Here is a 27,035-nt window from a genome sequence, read left to right as displayed (position 1 = left end):
CCATCACCATGCAGGCTTGGCTCAGATTTTTGGACAGACGTCCCCAGGAGGCCCAGGGAGGATTACAAGCAGAACAAGGGCGTTTGTGCTGGCCCATGGGCCAGCGAGTGAGGCTGCAGCCAGCTGTGTCCACGCTGGTAACAAGACTCCTTTTGTCACAGCGTGCTCGGTGTGCTGGTGGCAAGGCCACTCCTTGTGGCTCTGGTGGCAGGGCCTGGGGACAGGGGCTGGCACTGTCAGCAGTAGCCCCTTGGATGCGTTTGGCACGCTTGGGAAAGTAGGTCACTGTGTACTTTTCTGCTTCCAGGAGGCTGCAGAAAGACAGGCCCAGGAGGCACAGGCAGTGAGCAGCTCCCTCTGCCCCAGGAGCGGAGAAGAATCCATTCCCTGCTCTGGAGGCGTTGCTCTGGCACAGGTTGCTTCAAAGGGCTTGTGCTAAATCTCATTCAGAAGGCATTTCTGTTGCCTATCTTCCTGTGCACCCCTCCAGCACCCCCTGGGAGCAGCAGAGCTTGCTGTCCTGCCTCCCAGCATGGGGCAGCTCCCTGTGATGAGTCCTACACTGCAGGGGCTTGGACCCAGCCGGGCAGAGGCTGCACAGGCTGGACACGCTGCGTCCTCCCACAGCCTTGGAGCCTGGCACACAGGAAGGCAGCGCTGGGACCATCTCCCATCTTGCTGCTTGGGTGCAATCTTTTTGGGAAGTGGGCAGTCGGTGCCCCTCAGGCTGGCACTGCTGCTCTGACACCAGCACAGCAGTACCCTGAGCTCCCCACTGCTCCAGCCCTGTGCCCTCTGAACCCTCGGTGCATGCTCCTCTGACATGGGCAAAGCTGTCAACTGCTTCTTCCCCACACCAGAGCTGCTCAGGGTCTGTTGCTCCCACAGCTGGAGCTCGGTACATGCGCGGTGATGCTGTCCCCAGTTCCTCTGCCAGCTTGGCGCTGGGTGTACTGGGAATTTCAGGGCATGCAATTAGTAGCAAGGGAAGGGTGTGCCGGAGTAAGAGCATGAGCAACAGCTACGTGTCCAGACCTTGCTGAAGCTCATGGCACATGGATCAATTCTGCGCCTTAGCAAAAGCCCAGCCGGGCAGAGCCTCATATGGTCAGCATGGCTGAAGTTGGCTTGTGCCTTGCACACAAGAGACTCATCAGGGTCACCCTGTCCACATGGATGGTCCCTGGGAACACCAGCAGCTCCTCTAGTCCCTCACCTGGGAGACAGCTCAACGTGGCATCTGCACAGCCCTGGCAAGGCCAAATGCTCCTGCCAAGGTGGGAGGTACCCCACTCCTTGGTGCCCTGGTGAGGAGTGTGGCGGGGAGTGGGACAAGCTGGACAGGGCTGGCAGACACTCGGCTCACCTGAGTGGCAGCAGAGCTGAGACACGGTCCTCGTGCCTCCATCCTCGCACTCCAGCGCCACGATGCCCAGCACACCTGCGGGAGAGGACACGGGAGCAGGTCACCAGCTGCCTGCCAGCCTGCCCACCGCCCACAGGATGCTGCCAGCATCCCCCCAGCCTGAGGCACGGCGGGGAGGCACCCGGCTTTGTAATACAAGCCAAGCTGCCAGCACCTTTGGGGGAACTCAGGGGAAGCTCCCTCTGCTCACCCTCGTGTCTCCTGGGGCCTGTGGGGATGACCCAGTGATAAGACCCTGCCACGCTCAGCGTCCCTCTCCTCGTGCCTCACCTGCTGCCTCGGTGCTGAAGGCGACCCAGCGGCAGCCGGCCTTCACCTGGCTCCCGCTGCCCGCGGCGCAGCCCGCTCGGATGCCCACAATGCAGGCCTGGCATGGAAAGGGAAAATCTATGTCAATGCCTCTTTTGGAGGGGCACGATGCTGTGGCTGGAGCACAGCTGAAGCTGACACAACGAAGCATCAGCACAGCATCACCAGAGACCCTCAGCCCCAGCAGCTCCCACATCGATGGGTCTGGCACTACTTGGAGGGTGCTGACACCAACAGGACTGTACCAGAGGCACATTTGTAGGGCTCTCTCCTCTAGGAGGGCTGGGACAATGCGGCTGCTGATGCTCCCTGAATGAAAGGACAGCCCTTTGCCAGGGTTGGAGGCTTCAGAGTCAGTGTTGCCAGGAACAGGAGACATCCCAGCACCCAGCACTGCCTCTCCCCAAAACTGTCCCTGTCCTGGGCTCTCCCAGTGAGAAGAGCTCAGATGAGTTTGTGATTGACTGAGGAAATTTGGGATGCGACAAAGGCTCCTGGGCTGTGAAGCACTGCAGGGTCAGGCTGTGGCTGAGGCGGATAAACCCCTCCGTCACGTGCTTCCCATACAGACATGCAGCCAAGCGACTTCGTTAAAGCTACAAAACAAAACTGCTTTGCAGTGCTTCCCATTGCTACTCCAGAGCCAGGCACTGGGACACCCTGCATCAGCTAGACCTGCTCCAGGTGACACAGACACCCAGCCTTAAGTGGCCAGCAGGACCAGGAGTTCCCTGGCACACCCAGGGCCAAGTCCAACGCTCGAGCCAAGGTGTTTTACAGCTGCCACCGTGCCTGTTTGTCTGCTGGCATCACCAAGAGCTGTGGCGGGCATCTGGAGCCATGGATATCCCACAGGCAGGGCAGAGCCCTTTAGGGAAGGGAGCTGTATATGCAGCCCCAAAAGGACAGAGCCTCATGTTTTGCCTCCTTGCACAGTTTCCTTTTGAGGCCTGACAGAGAGCAGCAGTTCCTGCAGCACTTCCTCTGGTCCTTGTCACAGCCGACTGCTCAGTGGCAGATCTGTTAACCCTTCTCCTGCCAAAGAGGCTCCTCTCTCTGCACCCAGCAGGTGGGCCAGGGGCTGCAGCAGGGATGGGGAACACGTCTGAAGCATGACAGAGATCCAGGAGAAAGAGGTCCTGCAACCTGCGTCTGTCACCCTGCACTGGTCCCTCAATGAGAGGGGACACCAGCCACAGCCAGCTCCCAGCATCCAGGGCTACCACACAGGACCTTTGCAGCGAGGTTTTGCAGAGGAAGCACTGAAACGGTCCATCCCAGCCCTGCAACATTCCTGCAGACGGGTGGGAGCCCTGGGGGAAGCGATCCTTCCCGCAGCATGCCGGGCTGGCTGGTGAAGCACGCGGTACCACCCTGGCGGTACCACCCTGGCTACATCCCTAAAACAAACCACAAGCTTTCAGGGTGCCTCTGCCAGCAGAGCCCTGCAGATGCTGCCTAGAGGGGAGAAGCAGCTCAGATGTGATCCTCCATGTTTACGCCGCGCTTCCTGATCCGGCCAGGTCAAGTGTCTGCCTTCGCCTCCACAAACAAGCTGCTGGGACAGATACGGACAGTGTTTCCTGCTGTGACACCCGAGAAGGTTTTGAGATGAGACATCCAGCTCCTACTTCCTTGCCCTGTAGAGCTGGGTGATGTGGCCATGCTTCCTGGGGACACGTTTCATGCCTGGATGGGAAATGCCTTTTGCAAAGGCCACCTCCTGTGTGCCGAGCCCAGCACAGGCTGTCGGATGCCTCCCTACACATGGGGCTGAGACCACAGTGTCCCAGGCTCACATAGAGCCCCCTGCCATGAGAACTCACACCAGGGCAGTGGTGACGAGGATGTCCCTACCTGGAGGATGCCATAATCCCTGCCATGGCCAGCGCCCACATCACACCGCCATGCACACTCCCTGGGGCAGCCATTGTCAGCAGCTCATCTGCACCCTGAGTTTCGCAGCCAAACAGTCATCTGGCTGAGATTTCAGCAAACTAACGCCTGTTCTGCAGATACACCAAGGCTGGCACGCCTCAGGGATGGTGGGATGCTCGAAGTTGGCAATGATGGCAGGGGCCAGCACATCCCCTCCTACAGCTGGAGCACAGGAGGATATTTCGGGTGCACACTGGGACAGCAGAGGTGGGCAAGTGCAGGCAAGGCAGGGCAACCTGGCTCAAGGATGGCTGGCAATGGATGGGAAGTTACAGGGAAGGATTGCAGTGATGTCTGAGGGCTGGGAGACAAACATTTTGGTGGCCCTGGGGGTCCCCAAATTACGTTTGAAGGCAGCAAGACGCAATGATTTCTAGCAGCATTCAACAGCCTCGCCCATGCCCATGGTGCTGCAGAGACGCTGGGTGAAGGGTGTCCAGCTTGAGGATTCCATGGAAAGGCTACATATCCTGATGTGGCTGAGCCAGCCCAACCCATCCCTGTCCCAGTATCTCTTCACAAGCCAAGGCAGATCATGATACCTGGCATGGTTGGGGCTGGTTATTTGCTGGGCACTGCCTGACTCCATGCTGCCTGGTGAGACTCATCAGACTTGCCTGGCCTTACCAGTGCCAAGCTCCACAGCTTGTGGGCAGGGTGATGTAGCCCAGCAACGTTTCGTGGGGCCCCAGAGCTTCCTCTTTGCTTAAGGAAACCGGGTGGCAGGAGGGGGGGGAGCAGCATTTCATGCTCAGGGTGCGTGCTTCCCCAGCCTGCATGGGCGAGCACTCGCTGCCAGGGGAGGGCCGGGCACAGGCGAGGTACCAGCCTGAGCCGGGACAGCAGCAGCACGGACCGAGGCCAGCCGTGCCTAGCCAGGGCCAAGCCAGTGGCATCGGCTGCACCGCAGCAGCTCCCGGGCGGACGGGGCCGCAGCGCCCGCGGGGAGGGTTGCGGTTCCCAGCCGGTCTCTGGCAGCAGAGCTTCCCGTGGCAGGGAGCCTCCGCGGGCATCGGCTACCGCAGCGCGATCGGGCACCGAGGGGGACCCGGGCACAGCCCCGGTGACTCCGCAGCGGGAACCGGAGCCGCGCCCTGCTGCGGCCGCCCCGCTGCTGCCGCCGCTGCGGGAGCCCCCCTCGGCCCCGATCTCCGCCGGTACCGGACGGGGCAGCGCGTCCCGCGGCTCTCACCTCCCTGCGGGGCAGCCGGGCCTCGGTGTGCCGGAACTTGGACGCCTTGAAGCGGTTCATGGTGCTCCGATCGCCCCGAGCCGAGCCCGGCCGCGGCGCCCCGCCCGCCCCAGGCCCCGCCCCCTGCTAGCACCGCCCCGCGCGTCCCTCGGCCCCCGCGGGTCCCGTGTCCCCAGCGCAGGGACGCGTCCCGCCTCGCCGAGGCCACTGTGAGCGCGGCAGACACCTCGGGCAGCGGCCCCCGGGGCCCTTCTCAGGGCCTCCCGACCCGGGGGCTGAGCCTGAGCTTCGGAGCCAACCCGGGGGCTGCAGCCCCCTTCCCTGCCTCCCGCACAGATTTGGGGTCACCAGGCCGGCGCGCACCTGAGGCTGTAACGCCCCCGCCGTCACACAACCGTCCCGCCAGACAGAGACAAGGGCAGCCGTTCTGTCATGCTTCGGGCAGACGGGATTGGGACAGCGGGGGATTGCCAGCCTCGCTGCCGGTGGTGAACAGAAACCTTTGTGTACCCGCAGCTGCCGAAGGAGGGCAGGGAGGGCCGGGTCGGAGCCCACGGGGCCCGGCCATGGCATCACCCACACCGGCAGCGCTCAGGTCTTCATCCCGCCGCCCGGGCTGTGACTCTTGTGTGCACAGCGAGTGCAGACAAGATGTGACGCATCGCTCTGGCTGCTCAGCACGGCTGCCGCGTCCTCCCACGCATCCCTGAGCTCAGCCCTTCTGAGGAGCGCTCGCTTAAAGGCGCCTGGCAACGGCGGCAGAAACGCGCTTGGCACACATCACTCCTCTCCCCAGAGAAACGCTCCAGCTCGTGGTGCAGCGGGGCGTCAGCTCGCCCTCTGGGGGTCCAGAAGAGCTTATTTCGGCTCGACAGTGTTTTGTCCACTCGAGGGGAGCAGAGTCCCCGGGCGGGAGCTGAGGGCGCCGCTGCGGGGCTGGCGCCTCGGCCCCTCCCGCGCCGGCCCGCGGCTCTGTGGGGGTGCCCCGGCCCCGCGCGTGCGCGGCGCGCTCCCGGCGCAGCGCGTGCCGTCGCGTGGTGCCGGTGGCGCAGGCGGAGCGCTGCGCGCGGGCCAAGATGGCGGCCGGGAGCGCCTCGCGCTGGCTTGGGGCGGCCGCCGCCGCCGTCAGGAGCCGCGGGCCGGCGGACGGGCGGCCGCCGCTCGTCTGGCTGCTCCGGGGGCTCAGCGTCCCGCCGCCGCCTGCCGCCGCCTCGGCCCGCGCCGCCCGCCGCCTCCTGCCGCCGTGCGCCGGGCTCTGCGCCGCGGGTGAGCGGGGCCGGGGGGGGGGGCGGCGGTGGGGCCTCAGCCGGCCGGGCGGCTGGCCGCTGCGTCAGGGACTGGACTCCTTCCCCCAGGCCTTGTCCCGCCGCGGCGCCGGCCCGGCCCTCACCCCGGCCCCTCTCTCCTCCTCTCCTGCAGGGACGAGTCGCGCTGCCGCTGCCTCCTTCCACACCAGCGCCGCGGCCCGCGCCAAGGAGGACTACTACCAGGTGCTGGGGGTGCCCCGCACCGCCACCCAGAAGGAGATCAAGAAGGCCTATTACCAGGCACGTCCCGCCGTGGGCCCGTAGCCGGGGGACAGCAGCGGTGGCTGCCGCAAAGAATGAAACCTCTGCAGAGTTTGCTGCGTTTGGACCTCGGGGGATGAAGGGAGGGAGCAGTGGGAAAGCTCAGTGTGTGGGTTTGGGCATCTGCTAAAAAGAGTAGTCACCTACAGTACTGTTGTGGGTTTCATCCTAGAAGGTCTTGGGATGGTGGAGAGACTCAGGAGCAGCTTCTGGAGCCCCTTGTATTGGGATGGTAATGGGAAACAAAAGCTTTTAGTTCCCGTGCTGAAGTGAATGGCTTCTATCTGTCTCTAGTGACTTGTTTTTTGTTGTTTAGCTGGCAAAGAAATACCACCCTGATACAAATAAGGATGACCCTAAAGCAAAAGAGAAGTTCTCTCAGCTGGCAGAAGCCTATGAGGTAACGTGCAGGATTTTATCATGGTGAAATGGAGGAAAGATGGGAGGATAGAGGGGAGGAAAGAATCTTATGTGCATTTCTCATAAAAGCATGGCTTTCTTTCTGGTGTCTTGTACTTCAGGCGTGAGGGCCTCTGTCCCAACGGTGTCTCCAGGAAATTACCTGGCCCAAGTATCTGATTTAGCAGAGTATTGTGGGAGGTTTGAATTTGTGCTCGCTCTTAGCAGCAGCTGACTGGCACAGATGCTGTGCTCACTGTGATGCAGTTATTGGTCATCTTAAACAAGCAGAAAACCCTGTCAGCAGTTAGCAACTCCTTGTGACAGGTACCTCTGCTGTGCTACACCTTGTCCCTGCTTCTTCTTGCTCTCCTTCAGAAATCTGCTGGTTTTTGCTCCCTGTTACTCTTATCACCGGCTTCCACACAGTGTGTTAATGATGAGCTCTGTAAGGTATTTTTGCTTGCTGTAAATTAGCAAGACCTTGTTTTCCTGACAACGAGCTGAGGGGTGCCAGGGAAGAGGCAGCTTTTCAGCAATTCATGTGCTGCTGAGAGCTGGGGCTGCCCCCCCCACCCCATGCTGGGGTGGTTTAGGAGGTGGGCTGGTAACTGTAATGCCAGTGCTCTGGGCTTTTCCCAAGAAGGGCCGCTCTGCCAGTGGGCGGTGTGGCTGTCTGGCACCTGCACAGCATCCTGAGGGCATTGCTCTTTCTCCCCCAAGGTGCTGAGCGATGAGGTGAAGCGGAAGCAGTACGACGCATACGGCACGGCCAGCTTTGATGCAGGCGCAGGTGGTGCGGGCTCGGGGCGGCAGTACTGGAGCAGCGGCCCCTCCATCGACCCCGAGGAGCTCTTCAGGAAAATCTTTGGAGAGTTTTCGGGATCCCCTTTTGGTGACTTTCAGAATGTCTTTGACCAGCCCCAGGAGGTATGAAGTGTGATGTTTTCTGAGTGGTGAAATGAGAACAAGAAACGTGGAACACAAAAGCTGGGGAGGGGCCCCCTTGTCTCAGATTGCTCTAGGACAGGGCTGGAGTGTCAGCACGTGAATGTCCCTCTCTATGGTGGGGGGATTGCCTGGTTTTAGGAAACTATGTAGATACATCCTCCACAGAGAATGCATTTTCCTGAACTTCAGCCGCTTCATCTGGTATCTGCTGACACTGGTTGTTGCTGCCAAACAGTTCCATGGGTGTCAAGGCAGCTTTTCTGCAGTATGTTGATTTACATAGCTTCACTTTGATCTGTGGTGCTAAAACCCACAAAATACCTTTAAGTATAAAACAAGCCTTCCAGCATTAGGTTTGACTGCTTAATTTGCTTTATTTTGCAACTTATTTGGCTTCACTTTGCAGTGGAGCCCGTAAAAAAACCCCTTTGTTCTGCAGCTAAGTGCTCTTTTAAGTATTGACAGTGTTGATTCATGTCTTCAGAAATGCTTAGTATTTGGTTCTTCTGGCTTTACTAAATAGCCTTTCTGTTATAAACAGAATTTCCTATTTTGTGCAGCCATCTTTGCTGATGTAAAGAGTTTATTGAGGAAGAGCTGAGGATTCTTTTGGATTGAAAGCCTCTCCCTTACCTGCTGCTGTGTTCTCATTAAACAAAGCCTTCTAAGTATTAAGAGTTGTCCTGAGGGCAGAAACAAAAATGCTTGACTTCCATTTTTTACTTCCTTTTGTGTTTTTTTTAAATCTCATCCCTGGTATGTAACTTCTCATCAGAGTGGTGTAGTCATCATTCCTGCAATGTTTGCTATCCTACTGTACCCCTGTTTCATTTATATGAGATAGGTTGTCTCTTCCTCAAGACAGGCACAACCCTCCTCAATCTGTTTCTTCCCACCTTCCAGTACCTGTATGATGTGTTTTAATCATTGTTTGGTGTTTGGCCTAAACGAGTTTGAATCTGCTTAAAACCTCTTGCATGTCAGTTGTAGACTGGTGTTGGTGTTTCCTGTACAGTACATCATGGAGCTGACCTTCACCCAAGCTGCCAAAGGTGTCAACAAGGAGATTGTGGTGAACATCAACGACTCCTGCGAGCGATGTGATGGTAAAGGACACGAGCCTGGTACCAAAGTGCAGCGCTGCCACTACTGCAGCGGCACTGGCATGGTAAGGGCTGGTGGAGACACGGGCTCTGCTGGGCTTCTCCTTCCATGGTGAAAAATTCACACCACGGTCATTAACTTGCCTTCAGCAAAGCCCAGTTAATGTGGACTTGATGTTCATAGGCACTAGATGGGTTTTTGCATTAAAGTGCTCTGTCCAGCTTAAAAGCACTGGCCTTCGGGGCTGGATCATCAGCAGGGCTGGATCATCATTGTGCCCCAAGCAAATCGTGTTTTCATGCTGTAACATTCTGAAGTTACTTGGGCGTTCAGTGGGATGCTTTGAATTGAGGGGTGGAGGGAGGAGGGAGGTGATAAGGTGATGATAGCCTAAGGGTAATCATGAACCAAGATGGTGCGTGTTACTTATGGTAAGCAGTGATCAAGCCTCAGGTTTTCAGCTTCCATACCTCAGGATGGGAACTGGCACTGGCAGTGACCAGTGCAGCTGTAGCTGGCCAGAGGAGGCTCTTGCCTCCTGTGCTGTGGTCTGGTGGATGGCTGGCACAGGTCGGCCCATAGCTTAGTCTGCATAATGCTTTCCTGAACACTGGCAACAGTTAATGTAAGTGGTTTGTCCTTGGATTCCTCAAAATGCTAATATTTGTAGCTCCTCATGAAATCACACTGTAAGGAGCTTTGTTCCTGCTTGAGCGTTAAAGCCTAGAGACCAAGCATTGTGTTTGCCTTCCCCTCCCCATGAGACCCTTGCTTATGGCAGTGGTGCTTTGCAGGGGAAACCAGAATGTGGTGGCAAGTGACTGACCCAACTTCTCAGGAGCAGCATCCCCTTTAGATTGCTGAGATGGTTTTCTGCTCCACGCCTTGTCAAAGGGGGTTAGTCACTGCCCTGCCAGGTTCCGTGTGTGATTAGAGGGGCTCAAATGTGCGAGGCTGGTCGCTGGGAACATTCTGTGGAGTTGAAAAGTTCCATCTCAGTACCAAATAGTTGTATGGTCTGTGTTTTGCTCACTAGGAGACAATAAACACGGGCCCATTCGTCATGCGCTCCACGTGCCGGCGCTGCGGTGGCCGCGGCTCTGTCATAACGACACCGTGCGTGGTATGCCGAGGCACTGGGCAGACCAAGCAAAAGAAGAGAGTGATGGTTCCCGTGCCAGCTGGTGAGTGGTGTGCTCGTGTGCTGCTCACTGAGAAATAATTGTAGTCCCTTGCTTTGACTCTGCTGATGGCAAGGCACGTGCCTCCCTGCCAGGTTCCAACCTGAAAGCAACATGAGAAGTTTTACTGCAGAGGGGTTATCTTAAGAAGAAAGCAGGTTGATAGCTTGGTGTTGGAAAGGGCTGGGAATAGAGGGGAGCTTACTGGCCATAGTATAAATGTTTGCTTTGCCCTTGCTGAGCAGAAGTTTTGGTTCTGGCATGGATCCTTCTAGGCAGATTTTGAAGAGTGAAACTCAAAAGGTTTTGTATCCTTAAGTCTTTGGTTTGACCTTGATGAAGCCTGGGGAGAGGCTGTGAATCTTGAAAGGCTTAGCTTGGCTCAGAACAGTGAGCTGATGACCTTCCTCAACAGAGAGGACAGAGTGAGGGGAAGGACTGAAGGCTTCCTTCTCCGAGACCACCCTGGTGAGCAACCTGTCATTTTCCTGCAGCTTGTGGAGACTTAGTCTGGTGCGTTTCCCTAAAGAATTCCATAAGGATTGAAGTAATGAGCCTGATTGGGGTGTAGCTATCACCTCAGAGCTATAACCATGTGCTGACACCTCTTTCCCTTGGCCACAGCTCCTGGGCTCCTGTGGAGAGAGTCACTGTGCTGCCTGTGAGTGGGTGGGGGCAGCTGTGATGGCCAGGGACAGTGGTAGGTATACACCTGGACTGTAAACACAGGTTAACAGTCCCTCTTTGCTTTGTTTTCCCCCCGGTTGCAGGTGTTGAGGATGGGCAGACAGTTCGGATGCCCGTGGGGAAGAAAGAAATTTTCATCACGTTCAGGGTATGTACCATAAGCTGTTCTCATTATTTAAGCTGTTTGATTGTGTGGTTCTTAACTGTCTGGGAGGTGACTGGCTGAATGGGAGATGGAGGAGGAAGAGCGAATGATCCTTGGAAACAGCTGAGGTAACACGATCCACGTGAACTTTGCTAGAGAGCAGGAGGTTTATGTGGTAACAAGTGGTGTGTCGCACTGAGTCTGCTCAGGAAGTTGTGCTGCTGCTTCCAGGACGGGGCCCTTCTGCAGGGCAGATTCTTGATACCTGGAGTGATTCAGACATGTGAAGGAGCTGTGTGCAAGGGTGGGAGTAGCCAGGGGCTGTGGGAATGCCCGCCAGAGGCTGACTGGGCATGTGTCCTGCCGCGGGTGCACACTGAGTGCTGCCTTGCACAGGGTTTGTAGCTGGGGCCCTCTTCTCCTGTAGGTCTCCTGTCATGCATGTCTCTGTCAAGGAGAAAATTTCAGTTCTTTTTTTTGTGGTGCAGGAGGGTTTAATCGTCTTCCACCCTGTGAGGCCACTGCAGAGGTGCTTGCCTCCCCCTTCTCTTCTGGCTTCCCTCTGTTCGTGGAAGTGGGCAAGGCAGCGTCTTAGTCTCCACAGAACAGACTGACCCTGATAAATTAACAGGATTAGGGAGGGAGTTGCTGAGGTAGGAAGCAGGCATCCTCCTGAGCCTCTGGCTAATTACAGCTGCTTTCAAGATTTGTGTTCGTCTGAAAGACTGATCATTAATGACATTCCTGACCGGTGCTGTTTGAGGACGATAAAGGGTCTGGCTGCAGCATTCTGTTAGGCTTTCTTATGAGAACCTTCAGTTTACTGTGATAACTTTATGGTGTCTACTCACTTCTCTTTGGAACTGCCTGCCTTTTAGGTTCAAAAAAGTCCTGTGTTCAGAAGAAATGGAGCAGACATCCATTCAGACCTCCTCATTTCAGTAGCACAGGCTGTTCTGGGAGGCACAGCCAGATGTCAAGGCTTGTATGAGACAATCAATATCACGGTAAGTACCACGATATGTAAAAGCTTGAGCATAAGTCAGTGTGGGACAGCAGAGGCTTCTCCTTTGCTGCAGAGGTCTGCAAGTATCCAGTTTCAGAGTTCTTCAGGACTGAGTGTTAGGGGATTTGGGACCTGCTTGGTCACACCTCCTTCTCTGTTGATGTTTGGGGGTAGGGAAAGGAAGGGCTGGGGGGATTCTTGGACAAGTCCTCTCCAAGGTCTGCAGACTGCGAGGTTCCTTGTTGCTTAAGAAGTTTATAGATTTGGAATTGCTATTTAAATTACTGTAATAATTACTGTAGAAATGGTGAAACTATAGTAATAAAGGTGACACTTTTGTGTTACAGATACCCCCTGGTATTCAGCCAGACCAGAGGATTTGCATGAATGGGAAAGGCATCCCCAAAGTTAACAGTTATGGCTACGGAGACCACTACATTCACATAAAGATAAAAGTTCCTCAGTAAGTGGAGCTGATACCAGTTTCTGTGACATTTTGAACTTTTTGCAAAGGATTTTGTGGAGGTGCCTTATTGCTTTATGAAGCTCATTGATTTCTCACTCTGCTTTTAATTCAAATGTGAGGTAGACTGGTTTTGGTTTTGTAATAATACTGTTTGGCAACCCAGCTCTAAAAAATCCTAAACCTGGAGGTATGTTAGAAGTTCTTCAGCTGTATACTTTCCTGACTGGCTGTGGTCCTGCCTGGGTCCCAGTGACAGAGATTCAGTCTCCTGGCTTGTCACGTGTCTGTGCTTTCACACCCGCAGCTCAGAGGAACCCATCTCCTTGGCAGTTACTTTTCAGACTTGCACTGAAGGAAACTTTTTCAGCTAGTATTTCTGCACTTGGCAGGGGCTTCATTTCCTGAGATCTCCCTACCAGATATGCCTTCTGTTGTAGCTCCGTGTGTTTCTTCTCAGCACGTCAAAGTGTTCTGTGTTTTCACCGTGGTTTTGTGAAATGCAGCGGGTCTTACCTTTTCCCTTCCACTTGGGCTTACTCTTTATGGGGTTCTCAGTGTATGCCAAGTGTATTAATCTTGTAGATACCTCTGTTCTAAAACCAGCTGTAACCAGCATCTCTGTCTTGCACTTGCAGGAGGCTGACGGATCGCCAGAGAGCCTTAATGATGAGTTATGCTGAGGATGAGGCTGATGTGGACGGCACGGTGAATGGGGTCACCAGCACAGCGTCAGGTGAGTCGTGGGAGCTAGTGCTCCTTCCTCGGGGGGCTGGTGTGGGAGGCCAGAGTGCTTCCTGAGGGTGGGCACCATGAGAAAGTGTGTCAGCACACCCTGCCAAACCTTGACAGCTGGAAATAGTGTAATGTTAGCAGGCTGTAGTACAAAGCAAGGGGGGAACTTCTTCCAAGAAAGCTAAACTGAGCAAAGCTGTGCATGAATAGAGTGTGAGTATTGAGATACACCAGCTCACTGTGGTGGTGAATGCCTTCCACTCCAGCTTCTGCCTTTGGGCCAGAAGTAACTTATATTAGTAGCAGAGAATGTGCTTGAGACCAGTTTTCTGTGTGGGTAATGAATGTGTTCTGCTTCTGACTGCAGCAGGGATGCTTCTCCTTGGCAGCAGAAGGGGGGTGCTGCTGGCAGGGCTGCTCTGAGCCACCCTCTCTTCACACAGGGCAACGTACAGAAATGTGCAATGGTGCTGAGTGTTGGCTCCAGACAGCAGCCAGCGGGGTGGAGGGAACCAGGTCAGCTGGCAGCTGTGTACAGCTGCTCTTGCAGCTCCAGGCTACAAATCTGGAGGCAGCAGTTCTGTGTGTTAAGTTTCAGTGAGATACCCAGCATCAGTAGCAGCTAAAGGCACAGTATAACAGTAAGGCAAGAGCTTTGTCACTGGAAAACAGGTTTAGGATTTTTTTTTCTAATATTGGAACCATGAACTTCTTAAAGTGGGTTTGATTTTATGCTGGAAATCAAAAAGGGCACTTGTGACTCTGGACAGCTGGGTGAAGGTGAGGGTCATGCAAAGCTGCTGAATGATCCCAGGCACTCGGATTCTTTCTGTGACACATGCCAAAGCCTGAGGAATACAGGGCTCAGGATACTGGGAGGCAGTGTCTGCCCAGTACTTAGCAGTGTTAGGTTTTAGAGTGCTCTCATAACACAGCAGATCGGTCTTTTCCACTGAGGGTAAGCACTAAAGGTCAGCCTGGGGGTTAAGGAGAGAGATCTCGAAGCACAAAACTTTCATTCCAGCTTTTTAAAGGCATTTACATGCCAAAGCAAAAAGTACTCTCCAAACTTGGATTTTAAGAATCAAACCTGCCAGTTTTCACCACAATTAAGCAGCAAAGTGGATGAAAACCAGCGCCGGTGGCTTGTGTAGAGCAGAGCTGAAGGTGTGTCCTTGCTCTGGGAAACGGAAGCACCTCGAGGGCTGGAGGCGGGTTCTGCTGCTCCTGTTTCATACCATTGCATCAGGCTGGGCTTGGCAGTCAGCCAAGGAGGGCTGGCCATGTGTTCTCTGTGCATAAAGGAAGCCTGAGGAGGGCCTGGGGGGTCTCATTATTGAGAGTTTTACTGTAGAAAAAGCAGATTGTCAGAGAGGCCTCGCTCATTCTTGCTGTAATTGCTTCTGGAGGGACATAAAACTTCTAAGGACCTGTTTGTACAGAAAAATAATGTTGCTGCTAGTCAGATTCCTTATCTAGACACTTGCTCTGAGATACTTGTAGCCTTTTTTATTTTATCCTGAGTTTCTGTTCTCCTTGATACTGTTTGAACAGTGCTTGAATTTACACGAGGCAGGTTCCTGGTATAGTTTTGCACCACTTTGCTCTACAGGGTCATGGCACAACTGTGAAACAGGGAGAGGCTGTTCCAGGACCACCAATACAGCTTTTTCTTCTGTAGAGCTGTGGCTGGCTGTGGCCAGTTGACAACTCATTTTTAGTGGCAGGGTCTCAGTTCAAGGGCTTATTTTGAAAGCCCATGGGGTTTCTGACTTGGTTGTTCAACAGGAGAATTCCCTTGCTGATAGGAGGGCTGAGAAGGGGAGAAGGGATTGGTGTTATGTGGACTCACAGATGTCCATTCCCCCTCCGGGCTGTTGAGTGCTTCCACTGCAAGTGGCCCAGTACTGTGGCCTTGTATACAAGGATGCAGGCAAACTCATCTGCCTTCATTTGGCCTTTCCCTGTCTAAAACAACTCACTTTGTCAGAGGTGGTGGCTGCTGGTGGGAGATGTGTCTGACTGCAGCCCTTTGCTGTTTGTGTCCAGGTGGCAGGGCCACGGCTAGCGCCGGCGCAGGCGGGGATAGGCCTGAGGCTGAGGAGAACAAGGAGGGATTCCTTTCCAAACTTAAGAAAATGTTTAGCTCCTGATTCCCCATCCGAGGTAGGAGGCCTCTTGTGTTTTGTTGTCGCCTTTCCCCCAAACTCAGCAGCATTTGTGCTTCTTGGGAGGCAGAAGCAGCAAAAGCACAGCACCACTTCTCACTTAGCCTCAGGCCTTCCAGCCACTGGTGTGAAAAGCCCTTCCTGTCCCCTGTGACCCAGAGCAAAAGGCTAGGGCCTAAACTGCATTGCTGCTGCAGCAAAAGGCAGCAAGAATGCTGAGTACGTCTGCAGGGAGGCTCTGCTCCTGTGTCTGCTCTGCAGCTGTACCAGAGTCCAAGCAGCCAAGGTGTTCCTGGGGGAGCTGGGCCTGGACAGCTCTGCTGCCCCTGCACAGCCTGGGCTCACCACAGAGCTGCCAGTGCCGTACATCTGGACCACTCCTGCCCCACCACCAGTTGCAGGGGCTTGGTATCCCATCACCGCGGCCTTCACACCTCTGTTCTGCTTCAACCACAGGGAAACGTTCCACTGGAAACTAAGAGCCAGCAGCAGCAGCTCCTCTTTGCAGCAGGGAATGAATCTGGCAGCGGGCTCAGGAGAGTGAAGGATGTCAGTCAGCAGCAGCAGAGTGAGAATACCAGCTGGAAAGGCCACGAGCCAACAATCATCATGATAGATCCACCCCACCACCCTCGGGAATGATAATGAAGGAGAAGCCAGCTAGGCAGAGACATGGCATGCTCTTGAGGTGGCTCCACGGCCCCTACTGCTGCTGGAGGCTTCTTGGGTAAAGATGGAAGTTGAAATATCGTTTAGAATCCTAACAGGAAATGTGAGACAAAAATTGTCCTTCCAGCACAGACTGGAGCAGTTTGCTGTATGGAGCCAAAGATGGTGCTCCCTCAGGTGCCCTCCTGAGTGCCGGATGTGCTTGGTGGACTTGTCACTGCTTCTCTTCTCCAGGAGACCGAGTGGGTCAGTGAATGCTAACTCTGCATCCCCCCCACCTCCTGGAGAGGTAAGCCTCCCTGGGGCTGGGACTTCTCTGAGCCTACCCTCAGAGACCAGGGTTTCTTAGTCCTGCTGACTTCCTGCACAAAGAGCAGCAATGGAGTCTGTACTTTGCTTCAGGTTCCCCTGACCTCCCCAATTAACTGGAGATACCCCACAGACGCTGCTGAAGGAGCACACATTTATCACCAGGCCATTGTGCCAGCTGGGGCAAAAGCTTTTATTAATTAGCGCAACACTCATAGCATAAATGATTTGTCCAAGAACACGTGTGAGAGTCAAGTGCAGGGGATCCCTCCTCCCAGGCAGGTGTGAGCTGGTGCAGTAGTTCCGTGGTTGCTGAAGCTGTTGTTAGTTACACTGTGCAGGCACCGCCAGCCTCTATGCTGATCCACTCATGAAATGAGGATGTGTCCTAGTCTCATCCTTCTTAATTTGCTGACATAAAGTACACCTTCCCTCCTGATTAGACTGTACAGTGATTCTCTATCCATGTAAATAAGATTGATTTCATAAAGATGTTTAACACCCACTGTGTTTTGCTGCCTTGTCTGCTCCTCCAGCCCCCCGCTGTCACCCCTGCCCCCAGTACCAGGAGAGAAGGTTTCCTATTGGCCCAGGAGAGGACAGGGCAGGATGGCTGGAGAGTTGCTCTAGGGCCTGCAGCTGACTCAAAGCTCAAAGGCTGCCGTGCCCTCAGCACAGGGTAGTATGAGGGCAGGAACCTTTTAAGTGAGTCTCACATCCTGCAGCCGGGCAGGCTTGCAGAGGTCTCGCCCAATGGCCCTTCCCGCTCTACAGGACGTCTGTCTGCATGTCATCCCCTTGGCCAGGGTGATGCCAGTGCAGCGCTGCCTCTCCAGCTCTGCCCCAGCCTGGTCCATGGAGAAACCCTCATCTTTCCTCCTTGCTTAGGAGCCTGCAGCAGTGCAGGTCCTGCCGTAGGGGCCCAGAGGCAACTACACCTTCAGCCCACCAAAGGGTACTGCGTGCTCGGAGCTGCCTGCAAAAGAGAATGATCCTGCCACAAGCCACTGCCACCACCCCAGAGTCATGAGAACACCCGGAATCACTTGGGAATCTGCTCCCTGCAGAAAGCTTACACAGGTACTGCTGCTTCCACCTGCTGCTGCAGGTCTGCAGCCTTTCCTCCTGCTCCTGCTGGGCCCAGTCTCAGCTGCAGCACAGCCCCAGAGCACAGCTCTGCACTGTGCCACAGGGTCAGCCTGTTGCCAGCATGAGGAGAAAGGCAGTGTGCTTAGCCCAGCTCCCTTCCTCAGGCAGCTCAGTCACTCTGGGCTGCAGCAGCTGGGGTGAAGAGGAGGAGGGGGGAGGTCAGAAGGCGGCTTTGTTGTCTGCCACCCACTCTTGGAAAGTGCGGGCCTTGGGGTTCAATTTCATGGTCAGGTCGACGTTGCGGTCTGGCTTCAGGGTATAGAAACTGAACATAGCAGCAAGTTCCTTGGCCCCAGGGAAGTCCTGTTTCCCAAACTTCTCTCGTGATACCTGCAAATTGAATTTGGAGAAAACCCGGGTGTTTCCCTCAGACCATGCAGGGGAGCTGCTGCAGGCAAAGGTTCTGCTGCTCTGCACGTGTGGCAGCTGGGGCTGTGTGGGGAGCAGCAGCAGCCCTGCAGCAGGAGGGGAGGCTGAGGAAAGCCTTCAGCAGAGCAGCGGGGGAGAGGGGGATGAAGCTGAGCAGGGCCTGCAGCCAGTGCTGACCCAAGGGTGCCCTTGTCACTCTTTCTCCAGGCACAGTGCAAGAAGGGATTGAGGTGGTGGGGAAATCATGGTGCACAGGTGCTGAGGAGCTTGTTCTGGATCTGTCCCAAGCCAGCTTCCCCCTAAAGCCACAGCTACGGCCATGCCCTGAGTGCCCTGCAGCCCTGCCTGGCAGAGAACAGCCCAACCTGTCTGGGGCTAGTGCCTGGCTCTGGCACAGCTAGCCTGGACTTAGGCAGAGGCACACAACCCTGTGTTCCTACTGAAATATGTTTTGTTCTGAAGGCAGATTGCTTCCAGAGTCCAAGTACTTGTATCAGCTGCCCAAGGGAAGGAGCACAGACAAAGGAGAAACAACACAATGAGTCATGGGACACGGAGGCCACGAGCACTGTAAGGGTGATACAGCACAGAAAGGTCAGGTAAGGTTAACACAACATACAGAATTCAGGAACATTGTAAGGGTGACGCAGCACACAGGGCAGGAGCGCTGTAAGGGTGACGCAGCACACAGGGCAGGAGTGCTGTAAGGGTGACGCAGCACACAGAGGGCAGGAGCGCTGTAAGGGTGACACAGCACACAGGGCAGGAGCGCTGTAAGGGTGACACAGCACACAGAGGGCAGGAGCGCTGTAAGAGTGACACAGCACACAGAGGGCAGGAGCGCTGTAAGAGTGACACAGCACACAGAGGGCAGGAGCGCTGTAAGAGTGACACAGCACACAGAGGGCAGGAGCACTAAGTGTGACACAGCACACAGAGGGCAGGAGCGCTGTAAGGGTGACGCAGCACACAGAGGGCAGGAGCGCTGTAAGGGTGACACAGCACACAGGGCAGGAGCGCTGTAAGGGTGACACAGCACACAGGGCAGGAGCGCTGTAAGGGTGACACAGCACACAGAGGGCAGGAGCGCTGTAAGAGTGACACAGCACACAGAGGGCAGGAGCGCTGTAAGGGTGACACAGCACACAGAGGGCAGGAGCGCTGTAAGAGTGACACAGCACACAGGGCAGGAGCGCTGTAAGGGTGACACAGCACACAGAGGGCAGGAGCGCTGTAAGAGTGACACAGCACACAGAGGGCAGGAGCGCTGTAAGGGTGACACAGCACACAGAGGGCAGGAGCGCTGTAAGAGTGACACAGCACACAGAGGGCAGGAGCGCTGTAAGGGTGACGCAGCACACAGGGCAGGAGCGCTGTAAGGGTGACACAGCACACAGGGCAGGAGCGCTGTAAGGGTGACACAGCACACAGAGGGCAGGAGCGCTGTAAGGGTGACACAGCACACAGAGGGCAGGAGCGCTGTAAGGGTGACGCAGCACACAGAGGGCAGGAGCGCTGTAAGGGTGACGCAGCACACAGAGGGCAGGAGCGCTGTAAGGGTGACACAGCACACAGAGGAGCCCTGAGCCCTGTAACAGTGATAGAGCAGGGCACTCAGGGAAGGGCACACAGCAGAGATGTGTTCTGTGGCTGCCTGGCCCCAGCTCTTCTGGAGACCTCTTGCTTCAGTTATCCCTCAGATCTAAGCCCAGACCTGCCTGGCTGCACCCACACGCTCCATCAGTGTGAGCTCTCCGTGACAAGGAGTTTCTGTGCAGTGTGTTCCACTTGCACGCATAGGCAGTGGGACCAATCCCAGATGCCAGCACTGAGTCACACCAAACCCACACCGCTCCAGCCCTCATCGCTGGCCCTCCAGCCCGGCACATCCTCACCCTGCTTGTTTTGCAACTGCTGCCGATGCTCAGCCCCTGTGCAGGACCCTTCTCTACTCCAAATGAACAGGAGAGGCTCAGCTTGCTGCTGCTCTGCTGCCACCAGGCCCAGGTGCTGCCCACCACCAGCAGTGGCCCAGCACCAACCTGCAGAGCACCGAGCTGTCTCCCCACCACCTCATCCAGGCTGTGGGACTCCAGCCAGCTTCCCCCACCTCAAGAACGTCACAAACATCAAGGGACACATCCTACCTTGCTGGCTTCCACAGTCTTGCCCATCTGCTGGGAGAGGACAGCAGCATACTCTGCCTCAGTGAGCTTGCCAGTGCTAAGCCCAATCACTTGGCCTATGTACTCCTTCGGGGACTTCAGCAGGCTAAGGACAACAGGCCCAAGGTCCTCCACGGCCATCCCATCCATAGGGCAGTCCTCCATGGGCAGTGCTGCACAGGAGAGATTGATCCTGCTCAGAGTGCAGCCCAGCTCCAACAAGGTACAGCTAGAGATTCTGTCACCCAGACTGAACACCAGGTGAGGAAGAGCCGAGAGCACCCATCAAGGCTGAGCCAGCAGACTGTGAACAGCCAGAGCAGCACCATGACTCTCCTGGATCTGCAACCCCACTGTTAGCCTTCAACATCCCAACTGCAGGTGTCCAGAGTTGGGGTGTCCAGAGATGCTCTGGAGTCTGCAGAGCAGCCCTCAGCACCAGAAATAGGACTGGTTTCTTGCAGGAGACCCAACACATCTGAAGGGCCTTAATGCAGCTGCAACAAGCTGGCACAGGCCTCCCTTCCCCATCAGTCTAAAGCTCTAATGGTTCCTCCATCCCTCAGTGAGGCTCTGCATAGGGGGAACAGTTGAGAATGACAGGAGAGTGACCTGAGGAGTAAGAGACCTCATCTTACACAGCACAAAGGTGTCTCCCTGCGAGGCCTTCTGTGGCTTGAAGAAGGTGAGGAAGTTCTCAAAGTAGAACGGCAGTCGGATGATTGTGGTGGGAACACCAGTTTTCTGGAAATACTCCTCCACCACACCTTTGCCATCAAAGTGGGGCACTTCCAGCTGGCCTCCTGTCAGCTGCTTCACATTCTCCAGGCCGCTGTACACTACGTGTTGCAGACTGAGGCGCTTCGACAGGTCAGCTAGACGCTTTCCCTGGGTGAAGGGTGAAGCATGAAACCGGCCATGAAGAGGGGAATGGGACACATGGGAGACCTCATCATCCTCATCCCCTTGCTTCCCCTTTGTGGCACCCTGAGCCCTCAGCTGGAACCAGAGCTGAGCAGACCCAAAGAGCTCTGTGAGGTGCCCAGCACAGCCCCCAGCTTTGGTGCTAGGTGCTCCACCAAACACAGAAACACCAGCCCTAAAGTCAGCCAGGGCCAGCACACCTGCCCTAACGTATCTTATCATTTATTTGTTGCCAATTCAGGTGTGGCAATCATGCTGCCTCACAAAATCAGTCCTGCAGTGAACATTGCCCTTGGGTAAGGCTCTGGGATTTCTGAGACTGCAACCCATTGTGGCCTTAAAGCTGCGAGTGCTGAGAGCTACAGGACCGCAACCAGCGACAGTCTTGGCTAGGCAAAGCTGAGTCTTCCCACTCCTGCTCCCACTCCCAGGCAGTGTTCCCCATTGCACCAAGCCTTGTGCCATCTAACAATACCCCGAAGGCACCAGATCCTGGAGCCACATGACTGCAAGGAAACAGGGAACAAGTTCTGGCTTTTCAAGACCTGGGAGCTGGTTCGTTGGTGAAGCCTTGGGACCTTCGGGCACTGGCCATTTGAACCATTGGGCCTGGCAGGGCTGCACTAAGAGCTGTCCCATGACCCCTGCCCCGACCAGGCCATTCTGCACGTGGGCTCAGTTAAAGCAAGCACTGGTACCTGTGTGATTTCTCTCTCTTTGCTGCCATGGTCCCAGAAGTTGGTCACAACAAAGGCTCCATAAGCACCTGCCAAGGCCTGCTCCAGCGATGGCTCATCATCCTGATCTGCCTTCACCACCTCAGCTCCCCTCTGCTTCAGCTCCTCGACCGCTTTCTTGGTGAGGTCCCGTGTCACCGCACGGACCCTGAAGATCCCATCTTCCAGCAGAGCCCGGGCGACGGAGCCCCCCTGGGCCCCTGCAGGGACAGCGCGGTCAGAGGCCCAGCTCCCCTTGGCTGCCCACAGGGCTCTGCTCAGAGGATGCTGGCACTGGGAGACGGCGTCGTCTGACTCTGCGCTCTCCTGAGGTCCCTCCAGCCCACCCTCTGCTCCCTGCGCTGCTGCCCGGGCCGGGCCGGCGCTCCCCAGACCCCCCGAGCCTCCTGGGGGCCCCGGAGCCTGCCGCCTCTGGGAACCTGCCGCTGTCTCCACCTTTAGCTGCGGGGATCGCGGCACCTCTCCCGCATAGCAGCGACGCGGCCACGGCGGCACGGGCCAGCACTCGCCCTCCCACCGCCTGTGCCAGCAGCTTCCCGGGCAGGGGCCGGGCCCTTCCCCGAGTACTCACCGGTTGCCCCGAACACCACGATCAGTTTCTTCACAGACATGCTGCTGCGCGGGCGGTCGCGGAGCCCTGTCAAGACGAGGAGCGGAACGGTCGCACGGCCGTGCGGGCGCGGCTCGGCGACCCCGCCCCGGCCCCGCTCGGGCGGCCTTGTCCGGGCACGGGACGGGGACACTGAGGGCCCAGCGCCGATCACGTAGGGAGCCGCGACCTCGCCATGGGGAGAGCGGGTTCGCTCACCTCGGTTCAGCTTTACTCGATCCCGTTGGGTCCCGCTCGGCTCGGCTCGGCTATATCTGCCGGCGGCCGCACCTCCCCGTCCCGCGTGACTCCACCCCCGCGGGGTGGTTCGAGGCTGGGCTGGGGCTGGCCGCTTGAATTCGAAGAGCCGCGGCGTCGCCTCCCGGGAGGTTGCCAGAGGTTTTTCCCTTTACCGTCCCGCGGCCTCGAGATCCCCGCGGTGTAACAGCCGAGAGTCGCGGCTCCTCCAGTGCCTCACGTTTCTGTCCGTCCTTCCAGCCCTCCGGTGCCGCGCCTTCCCTGTGTCCTCGGTGTGGAAACGCGGCTGTTCCAAGGAGCATCATCCCCCGTCCTCTCCGGAAAGTGCATGGCGTGTTATCCCCGGGAGAGTGGGTGCTGCGTGGGGCAGAGCTCTGGGGACGGACACAGGTGCCCCCGGCCAAGCGACCAATGCCGAGCGAAATGAGGAGAGTCGTTCTGGGGGTTTTGTAGCCACGCTGGTGAGCTCTGCGGCACCGCCCGAGTCCCGGGCGGCCTCCCGAGCTCCGCCGGGCCCCATCAGAGGTGGGGAGCAGGGACTGAGGCCACAGTCATCCTGCTGGGAGCTTGGTAGGTGAACTTAGTACACAGGGAAATTTGGGGTTGAATCAAGTTAATAGTCCCGAAAATACGTGAGGGAGGTGTTAAGGTGCACTTGCAACACAATAATTGGAATGCGTTAATTAACACAAAGGAGTAGCTGTGGGACAGGAGGCGCAGCCCTGCCTGCGGACTCTGCACCAGCACTCGCGACCTGAGGGCACTTCAGCTTATCGGGAAGGCAACAGCTGACAGTACTTGCCAGATGCCACCTCCTCCTGAAATCAGCCTCCTGACAGGGTGGGAAGTTGCCATCAGAACCTAACACCGGGGAATGGAAAGTTTTAACTCCTTCCCAGGCACAGCCTTGTAACAACGCTGGCAGAAAGCCATACGGTGATGGCCGGTCAGAGTAAACTCCCTCAGGCTCCACGTGGAGTTTCAGAGAGCAGCATTCTTGTCTAAAGCTGCAGCAATGGAGACACCCGGGGATATTTCCTCGGCAGTGGGTCTGTCTTATCCTATTGACTGCCATCTTTATCGTTGAGTTACATATTCATTATATTTCTCATTAAATACATGCATATTCGTTTTAATTCCCACTAATTATTTACATAGCCCCCACCCCCTTGCACATGCTCCGTGATTTGAATCAGGGGTCTTTTGGTGGGCTCTGGTGGTCGTTTTGGAGTGCCTGCGGTTTGACCCTGAGCTAGTTAGTCCATATGGCTGGCCTTGAAAGGAGCTGTTTTTCTCAAAGACCTTGATGGTTGCAGGTGTGTTCATGAAGATCTTGTTAGCTGCTGATGTATCTTTTTCTAAGTTAGTTATTACCCCGTCCTCTTGCTTCCTCTGTCTCGCGGGTTAGCTCCTTGGTACCTTTCAATCCACCTTGTTTGGGAGAAAAAAGGAAACATTCAGTGCTGGTAGAGAAACAGCTTTGGGGAGGGTGTGTACTTCTGCCCCTTTATTCTGCTCTTTCAAGATACAGCTTGAATTTACTTGTAGAAATGTTGCCCTGCCCAGCAAAGGGCAGAGCTGCTGCAGCACCAGCCTCTGCCGTGGCACCTCGCCAGTGCTCCTGCCTCCTCCCTCAGCTCTTGCAGGCTGCTATGAGCTCGTGGTTCTGCTTTGAGGGAATCCAGTGTAATTTGGAGGATGGCCAGCCTGGTTTTGTGGCTCTCCTGGGAGAAAGCAGCTGTGGAGTTGGCCATGCACTGAGCATCCTGTTGGGACAGATGCCACTGCCAGGGGGTCCTGGGGGGTTGTCCAGGCTACGGGCACTTGTGCTGCTGCTTTTCAGCAGATGACTCACTTCGATTTACATAGGCGGCAGCCCTGTGCTGACAGGAAGGAAGACTGAGCGAGACCTGTGCTGCAGGAAGGGGTGAGGAGCAAACTGAAAGGGAGAAAAAGCCACGGGGCTTGAAATGGGGGGGGCAGGTGGCTGGAGAAACTGGACTCCCCTTCCCCAGGCGCTGCCCTGAACATCACCCAGGCTGCTGGGTCCCATTGCCTCTGCGAGTCCCCCAGAGGCAGAGCCACCAACCAGAGGGGCTTCCACTTTCTACCTTGAACTTCAGCATCCAGAAGAGGAGGAAGCAAAGCTCTTGGGGATAGGGACTGAGAGGGGGGCACGAAGGGGCTGCATCCTTCTGCCACAGCAAGGATGCCCGCTCTGCACTCCTGCTCCCACATAGACCACGTGTAGGTGGTATGAGGACAAGGTAAGGTTTTTGTGGGGCTAGTTTTGCTTTGGAGGAGTATGGGAAGAAGGGGAGGCATCGCTCAGCCCTCCTACATGGGAGATGAGCTACTGCAGACCTCTCACTATAATGGCCATGTGAAATGGAATGGCTGGGTCAACATGTGGCAGGGCCAGGAGCTACTGGTTAGAGGTCCCTGGGACAGCCAAGATGTGACCAACTGCCAGCAGCTGGTGCTGGCAGGAGTGGGTGCAGTGGGGCATAGCCTTGAGCGATGGAGATGAGCATGGGACCTCATGGGGGACCTGGCACTTGTAAGAAATTCTGTCCCTTTGCCTGCTACCTTCTGCCCAGACACGAAGGCAGCTGCAGCCAGGTTGCCCAGCCCATGCCAAGCCTTTCTGCTTTGTGCAGCATCAGCTTTTCTCCCACATTGTCATTTACTCGACTCATTCCACTACAAAACCATCCCCCCAAATGCCTAATATGTACTGCAAATAAAAAAGGATGAGATCAGCATCATATCCATTCGTGGCATGGTGCTAAATGGCACCAAAGAGTGGGGTAGGGTCCTGCATCTGTCAGTGACAGACAGTGGTCATCTGAGACCCACAGACTTTGGAGCCCAGAGCTGCAGCCCTATGTCTCTCCTTGGGAAACAGGGTCAGCCTTCCTGGAACTCAGCTGGGGGACCAGCAGCACCTGGGCCTCCAAAGCTGCAGCTGGTGCCTCCTTTGGCCCTATTCACTACAGCACATCCCCAGCGCTGTGTGGGACCGAGGTGCGGGGAGTAGGTTGAGGGGCTGCAGCTGAGTGGGGGACGTGTAGCTGTGAACCCTGGTGCTGCATGGGTAGGGAGCCTGAGACATGGCAGGTTGAATCCTGCTGCCATTAGGGCACTGGATATCCCCTAGAGATGGGACTGCTGGGGAGAGGACCAGATGGAGCACTGCCTGGGTGCTGTCACCCACTGTGGCCCCAGAGCCCAGGGTTTGGCTCCTGTGCAGAAGGGTTATCTGAGGCCAGACGTGTGTTTCTCAGGACATCCTGGGCAGAGCTTATACAAAACATGTCTGTATTGCATAAAAATTTCTTTCTGGAAAACTGGGAGGCAGTAGCTCCAAAAAGTTGGGGCCGACTCCAGCATCAAACCCCAGCAGGGTGCTGGTGTGGGTGTTGCATCTGTAGGCATCCCTGCAGTTCCCAAGGTGGTGGATGGGGCTGGTGCTGGGGACAGGATGGCACCAGCTCCTTCCAACCTTCCCACTGATTTCCTGAGATCTCATAGGTGAGAAGGGATCTGCTTTTCAATCAGCTGTGTGTGTCTGTGGTAAAGTGTCCTGTGGGCACAGTAAACACATCAGATTTCATTCTACAGCTTGTGAGGTGTAGCAGTGCCCTGTGAGAGACCTTCTCTGGGAAGTTAGCTTTGTTTTAATCTGTTTGGAATTACCTGCAGGTTGTTTTTCTGCTTTTCCCTAATGAGATGTGGTGTTCGGGCTGCTGGCATTCAGCCTGAAGGTCCTTCACAGCTTCTCACCTCCATGGCTTGCTGTTTCAACTCCTGCTATGTCTGGGCCCTATTATTCTTGTTGGAGTTTGGAGATGGAAAAAAGGCTGGTAGAGGTTAGATTTTACATGGGACTTCACTCTGACATTGCAATAGAATTTACTAGCATTAAATCCAGATAAGAAAAATACCAAAGACTGCATCTGAAAGTCAAATGTAATCTCAGATAACTGAGTTACCTGCAAGTTTCATAACTGGCTGTCATGCAAAAGATACTTCATTGTTTTGCTTAATTAGCATAAATTAATAACGTTGAATCCTTTTTGGTTGTGCGAAAAAGTGGCAGCCCACATCCTGGCTTGAGGATTTGCTCACCTGAGAGGGAATGGCTGGAGATGCTAGCTTGGCAAATGTTTGTGTGCAGCTCGCTGACCTTTGAAACAGAATCAATTCAGGGTGGATCCAAGGCAGGAGAAAGAAATAAAAGCTCCTACAGTCTGTTGTCAAAGGAGCTTGAAAATTGCGGGAGGAAACCCAGTATGGCAGGAAGTGGTAGGAAGGTCTCATGGGGCTGGTTTTCTCTCCCCCATGTCTGGGGGAAGCAGAGCAGAAATGAGATGGCTGCAGTGCTGCTTGGGTTTGAGCTGCACTGAGACATGTCACCCCAAACTGGAGACATGAGGAACTGACTGCATCAGCAACACCCCCAGTGATGGGGTAGGGAGAAGGCAAGGGCCAGGCTGAGGGGATATCTGCCTGTTTGTGGGGACAGAGCCAGGCTGGAACAGGCATTTCTCTATTCCTTCAGCTGCCTGGTTAATGATGCAATCACTGCTTC

At 55.7% G+C, this 27,035-nt stretch overlaps 4 protein-coding genes across 13 annotated transcripts in view; 2 read left to right on the top strand and 2 right to left on the bottom strand.

Annotated features, from left to right (window-relative positions):
* The window catches only part of CORO7 (coronin 7), a 33,271-nt gene extending 28,308 nt beyond the window's left edge, over positions 1-4,963 (bottom strand). For 2 of the 3 annotated variants that reach the window (XM_061992135.1, XM_061992136.1), the window contains exons 1-3: positions 4,866-4,963; positions 1,697-1,793; positions 1,367-1,441 (exon numbers count right to left, since the gene is read on the bottom strand). In XM_061992135.1, the coding sequence (XP_061848119.1) occupies positions 1,367-1,441; positions 1,697-1,793; positions 4,866-4,925 (232 nt within the window). In that variant the 5' untranslated portion in view covers positions 4,926-4,963. The other variant, XM_061992137.1, reaches the window with a different exon arrangement.
* Positions 4,964-5,920: 957 nt separating this feature from the next.
* Positions 5,921-16,755, top strand: DNAJA3 (DnaJ heat shock protein family (Hsp40) member A3). The gene is made up of 11 exons (XM_061994046.1): positions 5,921-6,131; positions 6,285-6,412; positions 6,750-6,833; positions 7,556-7,762; positions 8,799-8,951; positions 9,924-10,071; positions 10,839-10,903; positions 11,779-11,907; positions 12,254-12,369; positions 13,008-13,105; positions 15,729-16,755. Exons 1-11 carry the CDS (start codon positions 5,942-5,944, stop codon positions 15,749-15,751), a joined length of 1,341 nt encoding a protein of 446 aa, XP_061850030.1. The 5' UTR covers positions 5,921-5,941; the 3' UTR covers positions 15,752-16,755.
* NMRAL1 (NmrA like redox sensor 1) lies at positions 16,418-22,482 on the bottom strand. 2 transcript variants are annotated; one of them, XM_061994048.1, is made up of 6 exons: positions 22,403-22,482; positions 22,166-22,231; positions 21,556-21,794; positions 20,572-20,821; positions 19,916-20,106; positions 16,418-17,729 (listed from the first exon to the last, which is right to left on the bottom strand). In XM_061994048.1, the coding sequence occupies exons 2-6, from the start codon at positions 22,203-22,205 to the stop codon at positions 17,559-17,561; spliced, it is 891 nt and encodes a 296-aa protein (XP_061850032.1). In that variant the 5' UTR covers positions 22,206-22,231; positions 22,403-22,482; the 3' UTR covers positions 16,418-17,558. The 2 variants fall into 2 exon arrangements, with proteins under 2 accessions (XP_061850032.1, XP_061850031.1); XM_061994047.1 differs by having other exon boundaries at positions 22,166-22,477.
* NLRC3 (NLR family CARD domain containing 3) overlaps positions 16,887-27,035 on the top strand; it is a 25,845-nt gene continuing 15,696 nt past the window's right edge. For 2 of the 7 annotated variants that reach the window (XM_061994044.1, XM_061994043.1), the window contains exons 1-2: positions 16,887-17,330; positions 18,231-23,011. The gene's annotated coding sequence lies outside the window, so the exon portion shown is untranslated. Of the gene's footprint in view, positions 17,331-18,230; positions 23,012-24,325; positions 24,369-24,583; positions 24,709-27,035 lie in introns of those variants that run through there. The other 5 variants (XM_061994038.1, XM_061994037.1, XM_061994039.1 and 2 more) reach the window with 5 other exon arrangements.

Source organism: Colius striatus, chromosome 3, assembly GCF_028858725.1.
Source record: "Colius striatus isolate bColStr4 chromosome 3, bColStr4.1.hap1, whole genome shotgun sequence".
Lineage (NCBI taxonomy): Eukaryota > Metazoa > Chordata > Aves > Coliiformes > Coliidae > Colius > Colius striatus.
The sequence above is the reverse complement of the archived record's forward strand: the minus strand, read 5'-3'. Positions and strand labels throughout refer to the sequence as shown.